At 52.6% G+C, this 18,167-nt stretch overlaps 1 protein-coding gene across 5 annotated transcripts in view; it reads right to left on the bottom strand.

Annotated features, from left to right (window-relative positions):
* The window catches only part of FAM178B (family with sequence similarity 178 member B), a 113,625-nt gene that overhangs the window by 15,693 nt on the left and 79,765 nt on the right, over nucleotides 1–18,167 (bottom strand). For 3 of the 5 annotated variants that reach the window (XM_049651405.1, XM_049651404.1, XM_049651407.1), the window contains 3 exons: nucleotides 9,229–9,316; nucleotides 2,064–2,189; nucleotides 564–626 (listed from right to left, as the gene is read on the bottom strand). In XM_049651405.1, the coding sequence (XP_049507362.1) occupies nucleotides 564–626; nucleotides 2,064–2,189; nucleotides 9,229–9,316 (277 nt within the window). The remainder of the gene's footprint in view (nucleotides 1–563; nucleotides 627–2,063; nucleotides 2,190–9,228; nucleotides 9,317–18,167) is intronic. The other 2 variants (XM_049651406.1, XM_049651408.1) reach the window with 1 other exon arrangement.

Below are 18,167 nucleotides of genomic sequence, written 5' to 3'. Positions count from 1 at the left end.
TCCCCGTAAAATAGGGCTGGTGACGCCACTGCTCTTTTTGGCTGGTGAGTAGCCTGATCACCTTTGAAGATGAAACATGCTTGGGCCTAATGAGGAGTCAGTTGGCCAAGGTGGGAGTAGGGCTGGGCTGTGGGAGCCTGGCACCTGCCCCACCAGGCCCCTCGTGGTCAGCACGGCACCTGCCCAGGAGGACAGAACTCTTCCCATTTCTGTGCAGACCCGCGTCCCCGAACCAGCCCCACCTCCTCCCCTTCCCAGCCCAGTGCCCTTTCCCTCCTCTGCTCCAGGCTGGGATCAATCCTAGGTGGGTTCAAGCTGCAGCAAAGGCTTTGGAGACCTGCATTGGCCTCATGTGTCTCCTTCACTTGCCCTTGGACCCATGTGCCCCCTTCACTGCCCTGGGCTGGGCCAACACTCTAACCCTACCCTTTTGGGGCACCCTGATGAGACATACTGTCCCCTCCATGTTTCCAGGTCAAACAGGTCATTTCCAATATGGCAGCTGACAAGGGGGACACAGTTTCCTTTATATGCATGAGAACAGTACTCAAAATAAAGGATACCCTCAGCCCGCTTCCTCCTCTTCTTCCCTGGTTGTTGAACAGACATTTGCTGCCAGATGGGCTCTGAAAAGCAAGGAGCCAAGTGGAAGCCTCTGGCTTGGTAGTCCCAACTCTGCTGGGTGAGGTCACAGGAGTGGGCTCCAAAGTGTCTGAAGCACACACTCCTCACTGGGCAGATCAGATATAAGCCTTTTCTTTTCTGCTACCACTCCCTCTTCTTCCTCTCTCCTTTTTCCTTCCCCTAACCCAGCCTGGGTCCTGCCCACTTGTGTCCTGCTCAGACAGACCCTTCCCGCCTATGGGCTGACCCCACCTCCTTTCTAGAAGCCCTGGAACATCCAAACACAGTCTCTACAACCAGCACATTTCTCAGGAAATAGATGGGGAAAGAGAACAGGGCATACACACAGCTCACATTCTCCTGGGAGGCAGGCAGCAGTCTCGTAAATGCACTAATATTAGGCACAGCTAAAAGATAACCTTACCTATATGTTCCAGAAGAGGCGCATACACCTGGGATTATCATATCTTCTTAATGGTTCATTTGTGTTCATTAAGTAAATTAATTCATTTATCTGATTTGCAGAGCAATGCCCAAAGGGTGGACTTCTGGATCATCAACATCCAACCTCCGAGTGAGCTTTTGGAATTACCACTTTCCTAAATTAGGAAGATCTCTATCTCTACTCTTCATCCTCGAGGCCCCAAGGATAGGGGAGCTCACTGAGATCCACACAACCCCCACTCTCCCCACCTCCCAGAGTCAGACTTGGGGCTCCCACTCTGAAGCCCCTATACCCCTATACCACTGTCCCTGCCTGACATTCACCCTAAGGGTCCACAGGCCTCATTATTCCAAACACCACAACCTGAAGACTCTGGGGTACCTCTTTGCCCCAGACTCCCACCAATGCATGGCTTTTGGGAAAGCTGAACAATGTCTAGAAAGTCAATTAGGAAGAACTGGGGAAAGGCCAAGGACTCAGCCTCAGGGGCAACCACAGCGAAAAACAGGGAGGAGGTACCCAGCTCTGCCCTAGGAACACAGAATGCCTGTCACATCTGGACATTCCCTCCCAGCCCCGCTTTCCTCACCAGCATTATTTCAGCCCTTGCATCCTCTTTAAACTATGCTGTAGGACTACAGGGCACTCCACAAATGCACTGCTAGCAAATGCATGTGCTAGCAAATGCACATGGGACTATAAAGAATGCAGCAAAACCCAGAAGCAGGGCCAGAGGGCCAGAGTGCCTGTGCATGGAGCGCCCCACTGAGCCTCTGTGAGGGGCACGAGCAAGGGCCCTAATTACAGGCTATGCAGGGATGATGAGCACCTCCTCTCACCAGAGGGAGGCACTTGCTAGAATTTTAAAGGCCTTGGGGTTTTAGGAGGACTGGCAGCAATAAGGCCCTATAGGCTTGCAGTGTGGACAGCCCTGCCTTCCTCATTACCGGGCTGTGTGGTGCCTGGGCTGAGGTAGGCAGGTGCTGGTGCTTACCTTGTGGTCTAGTTCAGCATTGGTCTTTGGCTGTTGCTCCTGGCAGGGTGGCAAGGTTTCAGAGCCCAGGTACTGTCTGAGGGATGATGGCCTCATGAGGCTCAGAAGCTGGCTGAGCAAAGACAGCTAGGGAGGAGAAGAGAGGCCGTCACACATTGGGTGCTTGGGATACTTGGCTGGCACTAGCAGGTCAGAGCGTGGGCTCTGGAGCCAGACCACCAGCTTCCATGACCTGGATTCACCTCTTACTGACATGCTGTGTGGCCTCTTGGAGCCAGACAAAATGGAGACAACCACAGGAGGGCCATGCATGCACATGGTGCCTAACACAGGCTGAGCCTTCCCTTAAAGGAGTGCACTAAGATCTCTGTAGGTTGGTGTTTGATCCACTTCCCTGGAGTAAGCACTCGGGGCTGGAAGAACCAAGGCCAGCAAAGAGGGCAAGATCCTTCCCACCCTGAGCTGCTGGTCAGGCCTCTCTTGCGTCTCTCTCTTCACTGAACTTGCTGTGCCGATTGGAGAGGCTTACGGAGGAGCAGAGGCTGTGAACCTCCCGCCGCCCCCTCTAATGACTGCGCTCGCTCTACATCATTCTGCCTGCCCCTGTTTCTCCGCCCCCACCCTTTTCCTTCCAGGGAATTTTAAAGCAAATCCAAACATTGTATCATTTTACCCATAAAGAGCTTCTAAACCGAAAAGGATAAGGATTTCTCTCCCCAGCATGGTCACAGTATCGTTCTCCTGCCCAACAAAAAATTACCAAGAATTCCTTATGTGGGCTAACACCATGTTCAGTTTTCTCTGATTGTCTCAAAGATGTCCTCACCAGTTGGGCTTTTGGAGTGGGGATTCCCCACAAGGTCCACGTGCTGCATTTGCTTGATATGTCACTTAATTTGCCAGCCACCCCACCACCCATGAAAACTGCACCTCCCTCTCTGAACAAATGGGAGTGCCCCCACCCCTCCCAGGAACAGGGCCTGCAAGAGTCCAGGTGTCTGCAGTAAGCCACTCTTGGCCCAGGCCCTGCACCTGCTTTGGGCAGCCTGGGCTCAGCCTTAGCAAGGACCATCCAGCTGCCGTGGAGCTAACTTGTGGCCAGGGCAAACAGCAGGCAGTTTCTGAGCCCTGGCCTCTCTGGGAAAGGGGGCTGCTGATCAAAGAAGCAACGCCAGGGGAATTCACAGAGGCACCATCTTTTCAGATGTAGCAAGTGTAGGCTGGCCAAAAGGACTTAGGCCCGAGCCCCTCACCCAGTTCCCTGCTCTAGCCCAGCCTTGCCCGGCACACCTGGCTTCCTCCCCCTGACTCACCCGCAGACACCTGCTCAGCACCTCAGCCGGCCACAGGCTCAGACAGTCCACAAGAGCAGCTGGGCTGAGGGCTAGGAGACAGGCCCGAGGCCTTGGCTCCTGGAAGGGGGCCAGGCCTTCTTGGCCTAGTGTCACATCCCTTTAGGAAGGGAGATGAGGAGGCAGAGAGAGAGAGAGAGGGAGAGAGAGAGAGAGGGGAAGAGAGAGAGAGAGAGAGAAAGAAAGAGGGAGGGAGGGAGAGAGAGAGAGAGAGAGGGAGAGAGAGAGAGAGAGAGAGAGGGGGGAGAGAGAGAGAGAGAGAGAGAGAGAGAGAGAGAGAGAGAGAGAGAGAAGGTTCTGGGTGAAAGAGAGGCACCATCTGGAGCTTCACCAAAACCAGAGCTGTGCTGTCTTGCTCAGGCCTTGCAAGGCTAGGGATAGTTTCCAAAAGGGCCCTGCCTGCTCTGGGATCACAGCTGTGCAAGCACAGGGGCCAGGCTCTGCAGCCCACGCCCCCAGAAGCAGTCCTCAGGCAGGCAGCCTCACCCCAGGGCCCTCCCTGCTACAGAAGCTCGGGGTGGGCAGGGCACACAACTGCAGCTCCGTGTCTCCTATGTTTTCCTCTCCGTGAAAATGGCTTCACCCTGCTCAGCGCACAAGCTGTGGCCTTCTGATTGCTTACTCTCTTTTGTTTCCAGCTCTGGCAGCCACACCCCTCTCAGGGATAAGGGCATATTTGGACCGTGTGCATCTCAGCAGGGCCGGGACCTGACATTGCGCCTCCCCACCTCACCCCCACCGCTGGAAGCTGTCTTTGCAAACACTCAGCCCATTAGGACAGACACCTCCAGGCAAGAGGCAAATGATCACCCAAGAAGGCGGGCCTCCACTGGTCTTGTCAGTCTGCCTGGCAGGAGGAGAAGAGGAGTTCCAGCCGGGCAACTGTCCACATGGCTGGTCACTCCTGTGCTCAGACCCCAGCAGTGCTTCTATCTGCCCCGTGGAGAAGGCCAGGATCTTAAGTGTCTGTGAGGCTCAGGTGGCCCTGCTGCTCCCTGCAGCCTGTGCTCTGACTGGGCCTTCTGACCAGACACACACAGCTGCCCCTGTCTCCCTTGCAGCCCCAGTTCCCTGTCTACGCTGCCACCTACACCACCCACACCTGCCAATCCCCTTGCCCTGAACTACTTACGATTCCGATCACATTTACCACCTCCTAACACGTTACGTAATTTACTTGTTTATTGTGTTTATTACCTGCCCCCCCCCACTAGAAGGTAAGGCCTCCTAGGGCAGGTTTTGTTCACTGCAGTGTCCCCACAATCTAGCACAGCACCTGGCACCTGGTGTGTGTTTCATTAGCATTCATTAAACAAACGAATGAGTGAAGGGCAGGTTGGGGCTGCAGCCAGCTTCTCCATAGGAGATGCAGGTTGTGCACCTCCTCCATTTTGGCCACTTAAAGCCCATGTTTTCCAGACCCCAAAGTGGAAGACGTGGTTTGACAAAAGAGGTTGACTGTGTTGCAAGAGATGGCCTGGGATAAGCAGCAAACTCCTGACTTGGCCCCAAACCTGTTCTACCTGTGTCTTGCCTATCTCGGTAAAGGGCTTCCTCAACCTGCCAGTTGTCTAGATCCTGGAGCCCTCCTGGTCTCCTTTCTCTCACATCTCGCATCCCACTGGCTGTACCTGGGAATTACACCTAGAGTCCTACCACTTCTCACCACCTACAACACTATCTCCCCAGGCCAAACCACCATCATCTCTTACCAGGATTACTGCAATCACCTATGCTCAACGCAGTAGCCTTTCAACATATTTAATAAATCAGATTCTGTTTCTCTTATCAAAACCTTCCAATGGCTCTCCACTTCAGCATCAAAGTCAAAGCCTCTACCATGGCCCCGAGGCTCTGGTGGATTGAATCCCCACTTACTTGTCTGACCTCAACTTCTACTACTCTGTCCTTGATCCTTTGCTCCAGCCACAATGGTTTCTGTTTTTCCTCCAACCTAAGAGAACTCTGCCTACCCCAGGGCCTCTGTACTTGCTGTTCCCTGTGTGGAATGCTCTTCCCCAAGAAACCTGCTTGACTTCAGTTCTGTGCACAAATATCCCCATCTCTCAACATTCCCTCTCCTCTTTATCTGGCTTTATTTTTCTCCAGAGCCCTTATCACCATCTGGTATGCCAAATATTTACTTATTTCTTGATGCCTGTGTCCATCTCCCCCAGGACCATGAGTTTCACAAGGGAGGGACTAGGTTCTGTTCAGGGCTGTATCTTCAGTGCCCTGAGCAGTGTCTGGAGCACACTGGTGAATGTGGACAAAACCCTGCTGTTTCTGGGATAGTCCCAGGACTCGCAGGGACAACAGGCAGCAGGCCTGACTTCGAGGCTCTCCTGGAAAATACAAGTTTTGGGGGTGTTGCATCCTGACCACCTACAGAAGTCCCATCCCTCCAATTCAGTTCTTCAGCTCCTGTTTCTAGGGCTTCAGACTGCAGCCAGAGACAGAGAGCCAAGCCATCCAGGGGTCATGGGCTCCTCCTTCCCAGCAGTGCCCTGAGAGGCCTCTGCCCAGGCATTCACCCCAGATCCTCTCCTAGAGGAGTCAATTCTCAACCCTTAGATTCCCCTTCATAGTCAATCTACTGATAAGGTTTATCAAACATGTATACATCAATGAAGGAAGTAGAAGGGACAGCCCTTGTCCTCCTATCTGCCACTTAGGAATAAAGCTCAGGGGACCAGCAGGGCATCTTCAGCATGAAGTGGCAGGTGTGGTCCGGTTTGTCACCACAATGAGAGCTGAGGAAGGGGCTGGAGAAGTGGAGACAGCATGCTGCAGTAGTCAAGAACAAGGACTCTGGAGTCAAATCCTAGCTCCAAGGCTTTCCCGCTGTATAATCCAGAGAAGTTTCCTAACCACACCTGCCTCAGTTTCCCCATCTGTGAAAAACATCTGATGGTAACAGCCCTTACTGCTTGGGACTCCTATGAGAGGTAAGCTCTGAGAACAGCACCTGGGATGCGGCCAGGGTTGTGCACCATGTTAGCTACCACTGTTTTGGTTGGGGTGTGATGGAAAGGAAGGAGGGCCAGGGCACACAGCTGCAAGCAGAGAGCGCAGGGTCGGCCTGCGAGGAGGGCAGAGAAAAACAGGCAGCACAGACAGGCCACATGGAGGAGAAGTTGGGAAAGGGGGCGTGCGGGTTTGATGTGGGCGGCTGTGGGGCCAAGGTGGCCCTTTGAAGGCAAGGATCCGTCTGACAGGCCAGACTGGAAAGGAGAGTGCCTGCAGCCTGGAGACCTGGGAGGCCCACGTGGCAACCCCAGGCCTGCAGCAGAGATGGGGGAAACACACGGGGAGGGCCTCGGGCAGGCCCCAGCTGGTCCTTCCTCTCCTGGAGCTGAGCCGCCAGGAGGCTGGTGCCTGCCTGCAGACCCTCCTCTCTGGAACACAAGCACTGACTCAGCCTCTAAGACCTGGCTCAGGACACCTTCTCTGGAAGCCACTTCACTGCCCTCAGGCACACTTAGTCACTGTGCCCTCAGCCCACCTTGCTCACACCCTCTCTTCTGAGGGTGGTTCCTGGTGTGGAGCCTGGCACAGAGCCTGGCACAGAGGTGATCCTCAGCTAGGGTCTCCTGTACAGATAGCACACGGGGGAGGGGGGCATGTGGGTGACTGGTATGGTTGGAAAGGCTTGGAGCTGGGCAGGGCTGAGTCTGGCTTGGTCCCTGGTGGGCCCTGGCGAGCAGCTAGGGGCTCCCAGGCCAGTTCTCCCCTGGTGTGTGGGGGTACATCCCCGCCCTGAGGAGCCATTTACTGCCTCCCTCGAAGGGCCTGCCCGGGCCAGATAATCCATAGCACTTCCCCTCCCAGCTCTTTGGTCCCCATCATGCTCTCCTCACTCTCCCACACACAGGCTCTAGCCAATAAAAAACACAACAAAAACAAAGCCCAAGCCTTAAATTGACTCTGATGCTTGAACCACCCTTTGTCTTTCTGGTCTTTTCAAACACTGCAGGGGGGTGGCTATGCCCCTCCACCCACAGCCATCTTGCCTTTCCTGATCTTGATGCTCTGGCCTTTCCCGTCTGCTCTGCTGACACTGTGCTCTGTTTTCCTTGGGCCCTGGTGACCACCCCCCCACTGCCCTCCAGAGCCCTCTGGGACCACTCGGGTCTTGTCTGCCTGCTGCATCTCTGCCTGCCCCTACTCCTAACCGCTTGGCACCCCTGAGACACTGATTGGTTCCTCCTCCTTCACAGAGATGCTCTGTCATCAGGCTTTTCCCTGTGTGAAGTGACCCCAGTGCAGGCCACTCGCCCACCCACCCCTCCCCAGGTCTCCAGGGAAAGGGAACTTCCTCTTGCACACTCCAGGAACTCAACCTCAGGCTCGTGTTCACTCCATAAGTGTGCCTTGAGAACCTCCACAAGTGTGCCAGGCGCCAACAGGCAGTGGTGAGCTGAAAGCATTTGATCCTTGCATTCAAGGAGCTGGTGTTGGGGTCTGTGTGTGTGTGAACACAGACCCTGAACAAATAAATAAGACACTGTCAGAAGGTAAATACAAATAAAAACAGGTAAATATAAATAAAATTTAAAACAGGCAAATACAAATAAAATTTTAAACAGGGTGATGGTGCCAGGGCACTTCAGATTGGGTGGTCAGGAAGGGCTTCCAGGTGGAGGTGATGTTTTAGCAGGAACTGGCATGACAAGAAGTTCCAGCCATGCTAAGTCCTAGGGGGAAAGTATTTATGGCAAAGGGGGCAGCTGGGGCAGAAGCCAGGCCGAGCCCACTCTGAAAAGCCAACCCAACCAGTCAGCTTTCTGAGCTCCCGCCCTACAATCATGGCATTGCAGACTCAGCTATATTGTCCAGGCTGCCCCAGGATGTGCTGGAACATTCTCTCAGCACTCTGGGCAAAAGGTTACGCGGGCTTGCCTTGTACACCTCTATGAATAGAGACACACAGCCCTTCACAGGGACTGCCTTGCCCGTCTTGTGTTGCTGAGCCAGAGGGTTCGGCTGTACCCAGCGCCTATTCTGGGATCCCACAGAGCTTCTAGGAGGTAGGGAGAGAGCATGCTCAGACTCCCATCCTTGGGCTGGCTGTGACCCATGCTGCCCGCCCCCACCCCCAGGGCCCCAAGCTGCACAGAGGCTGTGGTCAGAGCTTTCTGGAGAGAAGGGGAATAGGGAAAGAAGACAAAGCTGTGCTTCTCTTGCTGTTCCAAGAATGCCTAACACTGGAAAGGGAGAGGCACTAGGAGTGAGTAGTTTTAAGTGTGTAGTGTTTGTTTTCACCTTCACTGTTTTTTTCCACATATAAAAAGTAATATAAGCAGGGGCCGGGGGAGGAGGCAATGGGAATTAGTGTTTAATGGGTATGGAGTTTCTATTTAGGAGGATAAAAAAAATTTCTGGAGGTGGAAGGCAGTGATGGCTGCACGATGTCTCAAATGTACTTAGAGCCGCTGAATGGTTGAGCTCTACACTTAAAACTGTCATGATGGTAAACAAAAACAAAACAAAATAAAACCCCAAACATCAAAATGGTAAACTTTATGTCATGCGTATTTTACAAAAAAAAAAAAAAAAAAAAAAAAAAAGTAACACACGCTCCCAGCCCACTGCTCTATCCTTAGTGCCTAGTACACAGGAGGCATACAAAATAGTAATTGTTGAATGCAAGGGTATGAGTGAAAAATTCAAACTCAACTTGGCTCTCCTGGCCTGAGGACCCCAACCTTTGAGAAAAGCCTCAGGAGCAGGCAGGCCTTGGGGAGAGCCCTTTGCTCACCCACAGGCTTCCTGGGCCCAGTGGATGCTGCCCGGCTGAGGCCAAGACTCACCTGGGCCTTCTCTTGCCAGAGAGGGAGCGTCTCTTGCTGGTCTAGCATCCGGGCAATGACCACAAGGCTGAGCTGGCTTCGAAGCTGCCTGTGAGGGAAGGAGTAAGAGGGACTGAGTGGCGGGACACTGTGAGAGCAGGTGGGCTTGAAGTCCATGAGGGGGCAGGATGCCCTCCGAGTGGTGAGCATGGGAGAGCCATGTTGTCTGGAGTACTTTGGCTTACTCTTTTGGTTTATAACATTATTTATTTTAGAAGCAATAAAACATGATGGGAAGGTTTAAAAATAAGCAAAAGTAAAAAAATTAGAGTCACTTTAATTTCAGATGCTGGCACAGTGGTTTTTCTTCTTAGTTGGTCTTTCTCTCTGAATATCTATACTTCTCTGTGGATACACAGAGATGGGCAATGTTCAGCTGCTTTTGCACAGACCTTTGCCTTTTCTGTCCTTTGCAGTGTTTGAATCTTTTAGACCATGTAGGGTAATAGAGAGTGGGGCTAATTTTTTTTTTTTTTTTTTTTTTTTTTTTACCCAGCATCCAGTGGCTTTCCTTTGGAGAACCTGCTCCCACCCAGGGTGCTCCCAGGGTGGGCACATGAGCCAGGCCTGGCCCATCAGAATCTGAGTGACTGAGTCACTGAGAGGTAGCCTCGGTGCCCTGTTTGGAATTATCAGGAGTGTGTGTGTCTTTCCAGCAGGGCCACTGATCTGACAGGAGGTAATCCTACACCTGCTGGTGACCATCCTGCCTCCTTGTGTGAGAGCCTGGATGATGAATCAAGCAGAGACAGAGGACAGGGACAGAGTTCTGACCACACCCAGAGCCTGCTGTGCCTGAAGCCCCCAGCCCCTGGACCAATCGGTAGGTCAGTGGGTCATGTGAGCCAGTGAAGTGCCTTTGGCTCCAGTCAGTTTGGGCTGGAGCAGTCTAGCACTGAACAGTCTTAACCAATTCACTCGGGATGGGGCTAGTATCTGCCATCTTTTGGAGTGAAGACCTCTGATGGGGATTTCAGATGCTAATGTTCAGGGCTCTGATTTTCATGAGTCCTTGAGGGCTGGAAGGAGCAAAAGGGAAGAGCAAAGGGGTGTGGAGACCAGAGGATGGGGCTGGGGTGGTAGCGGCCGAAGAGGCTGGAAGGAGTGATGGGAAGAGGGGTCTGGGGTCCCTCCTCTGCCCATGCTCCATGCCACAGCCCATTTCTACCACGAGGCTCCCATCTTTCTTGCACCTCCATACATTGTGGCTCCCCATGGGCAGCAGATGTCAGCCCCTGGCATGGACCTTGATGTGGCCACAGTCCCCAGTTCCTGCAGAGAGCCACCATCAGAGGAAGCAAATGAGAGGTCCTGAAGCTAGAGGGAATATAAGGAACACGAAGGAAAACACTTGGGTTAGAACCAGCTCCTTAGAGGAGAAATGCCCTCAGGTAACAGCACTGTTGGAGGTGCCCTCAGCCACCTCCCTGGAAGGACACCACAAGGGACTGGGCGGATATCGGGAACAGCCTGCCACGGGCAGCACTGGGAAATGCCGAGCAAGTACTTTAGGGAGGCAGGATCCAGCCCAGCCACTTCCGGGCTTAATGGTCTGGGCTCCACTGCAACTTCCCCAGGGCAGAGCCTCCTGCTGCCCAGGCCTCAAGTGAGGGAGGCTCCTGGGTGATGGAACTGAGGTGGGGGAGGGATGTCTCCTTGAACGGCTCCTGTGGGGCTGAGCAGGCTGACGCAGGGGCCTTGTTGATTTTCTTAGCACTTAGTCATGAAAGTCAGAGGAATCAACAAAGCAACAGGTTCTTGATTAGAAAGAGGAAAAATAGAGGCTGCAGGCAACACCACCATACACCAGAAAGGAGAACCTGAAAAAGATGAGAAATGCTCGCTGCTGGTGAGCATCAACAGAGATGCTCATACACAGCAGGTGGGAATTTAATCCACTTTGAGAAACTGCTTGGCAAGATCTACTAAAGATGAACATGTGCTCACCCCATGACCTAGCAATCTTACTCCCAGGTACACACGTACACACACACACGAGAGGCAGAAGTGTACTCTTGATATGCCAACAGAATGCATTCACAGATTGGGCTCCATCTACACAACTCAACCCTATGCCTAACGACAGTGAGTTAAAACTGTATCCGAAGGCATGGATCTTCACAGTGTCATGTGAAAGAAGCCAGGTACAAAAGAATACTTGTGTATGATTTAATTTATATTTAATTTACACCAAGTATAAAAATAGGCAAATAGCAGCTGTTGGAAGCCGGGAATAGTGGTGATGCTTGGGGGATAGGCAGGTTCTGCTCCTGTTTCATTTCATGACCAGAGGGCTGGTCTCACATGTGCTCGATTTGTGGCAATCCACTGAGCCATACACTGATGGTCTGTGTTCTGTTTGTTTGTATGTTGTAGTTCAATAAAACTATTATTTAAAGAAGAAATTCAGCTGCAGGGAGAGACAGGATTGCCAGATTTAGCCAGTAAAAATATAGGCTGCCCAGTTAGATTTGAACTTCTTATGGATAAGCAGAGTAATTTGCTTAGCATTAAGTTTCTCCCGTGCAATATTTATATTTTATCTGGCAACCCAGGGAGGGGCCAGCCATTCCTGGCCCATTCCTTTTTTTATTTTAGTGTTTGAGAGAGAGGGTGAGTGGGCAAGGGACAGAGAAAAAGAGAATCTCAAGCAAGCTCCATGCTGTCAGCATAGAGACTGATGCAGGGCTCAAACTCAGGAACTTCAAGATCATGACCTGAGCCGAAGGTGCCCCTCCCTGGTCCATTCTTGATCGGAAGACCTGACATTAACCCATGGGGCCCTTCCCTGACCCTCTCTCCTTTTAGCCTTGACCCCTTTCTGCGGAGCCCCTCAGCATTCCAACCAGACCAGAGACCTGTGGAGAGGCAGCCTCATCTAGACTGCCCCATGGGATAGCAAACAGGAGCCCCTCATCATCCTGTGAGTGCAGCCAGACCCCTACCCCTCACCCAGAGCCCCACCCTCCATTTTCTCCCTGGCCACACCACACACTCCGCATGGCTTCCACCTCATTGGCAGTCAGGACCTGCTCTCCAGCTGTTCCCCAGCAGCCCCGGCAGCAGCTGGGCCTGGAGCACAGTGGGCGGTAAATGGCCCCTCTCTGCTGCTACTCCAAAGCTAACTTGTAGCCAGAGTCAGAAGGCCTGCATCTGGGCTTCATTAATCCAAAACCCAGGCCTGTGTGGGAGCTCCTTTACCCTGCAGAGGGCGGGAAGGGGCCAACCTAGGGGTGGGGGTGCTGGCAGGCCAGCGAAGCAGAGCCGGGGTGGTTCCAGAAGGGAAGAGGCAGGCTGGGTGGGTCAGGACAGGGTTGTTGTCCAGAAAAGAAGAAAAGCACCAGAAAAAGCACTGGGTGAGTGGATGAAAAGGAACCCACATCTGAAGGTGACATGCTCCCCCTCGCCGTCCCCCCCTGTGCACTGCCTTTCATTCTGATGGTCTCCTGCCTTTTAAACACGATCTCAGTTCCCACCGGGACACAGGGACAGGGGACAGGGCCACTTTTTAATTTTAGACTGAGAACTTACTCTACAGAGGAGAAAACGCAAGGACTCACCCCAAATAACACCCAAACTGTGTAGGGGGCAAGAAAAAGGAGCCATGGGCTCAGCTGAGGTTGGCCAGGGGCTCTTCCTCTCCTAGAAGTTGCCCGACCCCACCCGGCAAGGCCTCTCTGGAACTCAAACCAGCTGGACAAAGGAGGATGCAGAAGCCACTGGAGCCATCCCAGCCACTGTCATATAAGGAAACAAGCTCCAGCCTTAAGCTCACACCGGCCAGGCCTCTGCCTCTGCCTCTGCCTCAGCCCTGCCCCTCCCTGCCCCTGCCCCCCACGGGCCTCTGTAAGATCAGGACACTGGATTAGCGCTAAGAGGAGTCTAAGGCTCTGGGAAATCTGGAAATGACTTTCCCAAATCCACAGCAGAGCCAGGAAGTGGAAAGCAGGCGTTCTGCCTCCCAGCATCCAACCTTCCCTCTAGCTCCTGCAAGGGGCAGCCCAGCCAGGAGCCAGGCACCAACCAGAGTGGGCCACTAGGATGTTGGGACAAACACACTGGTCAACGCAGCCCCCTCTGGGGCCCCTCATCTTTGCTTCTCTGGAGGGGAACCAGGCCCTGCCAAGGCTGAACTACCCTAAAAGGCCATCAGGCATCTGGCCAAAGGCGTGAGCTGCCTTTTCCACGTCTCTAGGGCAGCTCAGGAAGCAACAACAGTGGCCTGTTCCGCTGTGGAAAAGCTGCCCAACACCCTGCCTCAGGGCATCTGCCTGGCTTGCCTCTCAGGGACTGTCCACAACGCCTCCCATGCATCACAGCCACCTCTTATGCTACCCCCTCTTCACTTGGAGTCCACCTTGCATGTGAGCATGTGCTACCCAGGCAAGAAGAACTAAGCCCTAGGCTTAGAGGTTAGGGCAACTTCCTTGGTAGTCTGCCCAGTCATCCACACACAGGTTAGGGTACTCGTCAGTGTGGGCATGCACAGTGCAGACAGGAAGAGATGGCGGGATGCAGACAGTCATGGATCCTTACAGTGGACCTCCACATGACAACATGAAGGATCCATCTACAACAGCTCACTTGTACATGGATGAATCCCACAAACGAAGTGTTGACACTATGCTGAGGAAGCCAGACATAAGAGAGAATACTCTGTACAGTCCCATTTATACACATGTTCAAAAACAGGCTAAACTAATCTATGGAAAAGAAGTCGGGGAAGTGGTTTTCTCTGTAGAGGGAATGCCTGGGAGAGGCTCAAGAGGGCTTCTGGGGAGCAGATGATGGTCCTATGATATAGTCGTAGTTATACATACGGTCCCCTTTGCTAAGTGCACTGAGTATCTACCTTTGATGTGTCCTTTCACAAATGTAGAACTAAATAAAAAGGTTACTATTATTTAGTAAATAAAGTTCCTATGGACAATTATGACCCAACTCCAATCCTCCTTACCACCTTTCTTTCCTCTTTCTTTTTGGTATTCTGAGGAAATCCATAGAACCTCAGGCTTAGAAAACATCTTAATAGTCACCCCATCTAGGGGCGCCTGGCTGGCTCAGTCGGTAGAGCATGCAACTCTTGATCTCAGGATCTTGAGTTCAAGCTCCTCATTGGGCACAGAGCTTACTTAAGGGGCACCTGGGTGGCTCAGTTGGTTAAGCATCTGACTTCAGCTCAGGTCATGATCTCAGAGTTTATGGGTTCGAGCCCCATGTCGGGCTCTGTGCTGACAGCTCACAGCCTGGAGCCTGTTTCCGATTCTGTGTCTCCCTCTCTCTCTGCCCCTCCCTCTCCTGCTCGTGCTCTCAAAAATAAATAAACACTAAAAAAAATTAAAAACAAAGTCACCCCATCTAACGTCCACATATTTGTCTATTTAGTTAGGTCCTCAACATACCTGAGGGAAGTAGCCATATTTCCCATAGTTCCCTCTTCTCCAGGTGTAACAGCTACACTACACTTTTCTCTCTTTCAGAGTCTTTCTGCTGCTGTGGGTTGGGTCCTCCAAAGGCCCTGGGGGTTGTCAACATTCTAGTCAGTGAGGTGCTCAGAGCTGGCCCTAACGCCCATTTTCCTGGCCACCCTGATCACAGATTGAGCCCAAAGTCTCTCTCACACGTCTTGCTGTCAAATCTCATTTCCCAGATCCTGTTGTTAATTGTGCAGCTGGGTCTCCCTTTTCCTCTCAGACTGTCATTGTGGTTTGTTGAGATCTTCTGGAATCTTCCATTCGCTGTCAGTTGTATTCATGTCATGTGTGTCTGACCGTTGTTCCATTAATGGCCTCATCTGAGATACCGGGTCTGCCCTGACCAACCTGTCAGTGAAGACAAGCCTCTGGGTGTCCTGGGGGCCTGCCCTCCAGGCAGGCTCTGATGGCCAGCAGCGCCTGTGATGAGAAGCCCCACATTTCTCCTGTCATCCTCAGGATACAATGGTAGTCTCTACCAAGCGCCCTACAAAAGCCCAGACAGTCCTTTCCAGAGTACTATTCTGGTTGGCCTGTCAAAACATAAATGAGGCTAGTCTGGTAGTATTTATTCTTAGGAATCCTAGAAAGCAGAGCTTCCTTTTCTGTGTATGTGCTCACAAACTGTCCCTGGGGAATGGTGTGGGGGGCGCCTCAAGCCCGCCGCATACACCGTGCTGAGTGAAGAGAGCTCATCATGCCCTCCCTCCCCACCTCCAGAGGTCTCCGTTGACCCAGGGCACCCCACGTGCTTCTCCCCCAGCAATGATGTGGGATGTGCTTGCACCCACCACAGGGGACTTAAACCCATTCCGCACGGCTGGAGGCTTCCATACAGTCTCTGCCCATGCTGTCTGCGGCTTCGATTCCCTTCTATCAGTAGTGGAGTTGAGATGAAAAATGATGCTCCTCAACAAAGAAGAGGGAAGCAAACCAGGAATTAGGTAGTGTTGTCCTCTCTTCATCAGTGTTGACATGTCACTGCCAGCCCAAAACAGCACTCCTTTATTCAAAACCAACTTCACAAAAGTCCCTTCTATGGGCCTTAGTTTTCTCCACCGGCGCCATCACTGGTCCACGTGGTTTGCCAATCTGCCTTGTTCTGGTGTCCCACTTTCCATCTTCCCTATCTATCAAAAGCTGAGATCATGCTTGAGTTCCGGGTGCAGCCCCTGCTGTCTCTGGATACTTCCTACTTCTTTCCTCACTAGGTTTACATGCAATCCACATTCAAAATGTTACTGTACCATCTCCTAGCCAGCCCAAGCCATCTTTCCATTTGCAACTGGCTACTAAAAAACCAACTCTATGCTTTTTGAGCTCTGCCCTCCAAAAGCGAGAGCTCCATGAGTATGAGCATGCACACACACGAGTCCCTCATCATTCCAGGCTCCAAGGGCCCAGAAAGCAAAGTCACACCTCCCCCCTCAAGACGCTCCTAGCCCAAGGAGTCAGCCAAGGGTGCCAACAATCAGGGGCCCTGTGTCAGGAAGTATCTTGGGAGAGATGTCTCCTGTCTGAGCCTAGTCTTGAGGTCGAGGAAATGTTAACCAGGCAAAGAGAAGGAGGAGAGGGATAAGGGAAGAGGCTTCTTTGGGAAGATGGAACTGATGTTGAAAAGCTCAGAGACAATGGGGCACCTGGGTGGCTTGGTGGTTAAGTGTCCTACTTTGGCTCAGGTCAGGATCTCACGGTTCGTGAGTTCAAGCCCACATCAGGCTCTGTACTGTCAGCCTGTTAGCACAGAGCCCACTTCAGATCCTCTGTCCCCCTTTCTCTGCCCCTCTCCCACTTGTGCTCTCCCAAAAAATATTAAAAGAAAAAAAAAGAAAAAATGAAAAGACTCGGGGACAAATTGTAAGTTTGGGAGGCTGGAGTTTGGGAGCCTGCTGGGGACATGCGAAGGGGTTAAGGTAAGACTGGAAGAGAAGGCACTAAGGTCTTAGTGTGCTGCTGTTTAAATTTCATCCTGAGGATAGAAGCCTGAGGGATTTTTTTTTTTATTTAAAAAAAAATTTTTTTTAACGTTTATTTATTTTTGAGACAGAGAGAGACAGAGCATGAATGGGGGAGGGTCAGAGAGAGGGAGACACAGAATCGGAAACAGGCTCCAGGCTCCGAGCTGTCAGCACAGAGCCCGACGCGGGGCTCGAACTCACAGACCGCGAGATCGTGACCTGAGCCGAAGTCGGCCGCTCAACCGACTGAGCTACCCAGGCGCCCCAACCTGAGGGATTTTAACAAAGCAAAAGCATGACGTGGCTGGCTGTGCATCTGAAGCCAGGTCACAAGGCTGGACAGCGGAGGCATGGGTCAGATGGGAGACAGCCTGGAAGGAGGCAGCAATTCAGGGGCGCTGTGACAAAAGGCGGAACTGTGTGAGGGTGGCGGGAGAGATGTCTTTTGCTGGGGAGGAGGAGCTGGAGGGGACTGCCCCTGGGCTTCAGACAGTGGGCACGTGCTAATGCCAACATGGAGACAAGGAAGACAGGAGAAGGTGGTCCTCCTCAGAAGGTGGTGACTTCTGTTTCACACACATGGAACCTGAAATACTTGCCCACACAGATCTGGTGCTTAGCAGAAAAGTCTAGCCAACGGTATTGACTTGGGAGCTGCTGGCACATAGTTGGAGTTGCAGCCATGAATGTGGACAAGATGGGGTATCAAGTCAAGTTCTCTAGGAGGTGGACTCTGAAGTGGAGGTGAGCATGCAGGGAATTTATGGGAGTGGGGAGAGGGGTGCTCTTGAGACGACCTCCTGTAAGGATGAAGGAAGCAGGTTTGAGCCAAAGGGGAAATCCAGGTTGCAATGTAGTCACAGCAGAACCCGTGGTTGACCCTGCAAGGACCTCTGGAGCTGTCAAGGGCCTTCAGAGATATCCCAGGTCGAGGCAGAGAGACAGGCCACTGTGCCCCCAGCACTGGGCTGCTCCCGAGGAAGGCACCCAGCCCCAGATAAGGTAACCATCTTCCGCAGAGGCATCCTGGGGTAGACTAGCAGGGTGAAACTCAGCACCTGGGGAGGGGGAGCTGGAGTCCTGAAGCAGGGCCATATAGACAGAGCACCACAGCACTCAGCCCGGAAAGCTCCCTGAGACTGGGCCAAGTGACCACAGGAGACAGACCGGGGCAGAATCCCCAGGCAAACTGAGGCTTGAGGAGCAGTGGAGGAAGGAAATGGATGATGGCGAGTAAGAAGGATGGGGCAAAGAGGGGGAGGGGAATCAGGAGAATTAACACTGTGAAGTCAAGGAAGAAAATGATAAGCTTGTTCCTGAGGAAGGGCCATTAGGTCAGTGGTGATAAGGCAACTTGGCCACAGTGCCAGATGAAGTACATTTCCTCTACTTCTGGCTCTTTGGGTCACCCCTACCACCCCCCCGCCGCCCCATGCACACCCACTCATAAGAGTGAGCCAGATCCTCT

This window comes from Panthera uncia (assembly GCF_023721935.1).
Source record: "Panthera uncia isolate 11264 chromosome A3 unlocalized genomic scaffold, Puncia_PCG_1.0 HiC_scaffold_11, whole genome shotgun sequence".
Taxonomy (NCBI): domain Eukaryota; kingdom Metazoa; phylum Chordata; class Mammalia; order Carnivora; family Felidae; genus Panthera; species Panthera uncia.
The sequence above is the reverse complement of the archived record's forward strand: the minus strand, read 5'-3'. Positions and strand labels throughout refer to the sequence as shown.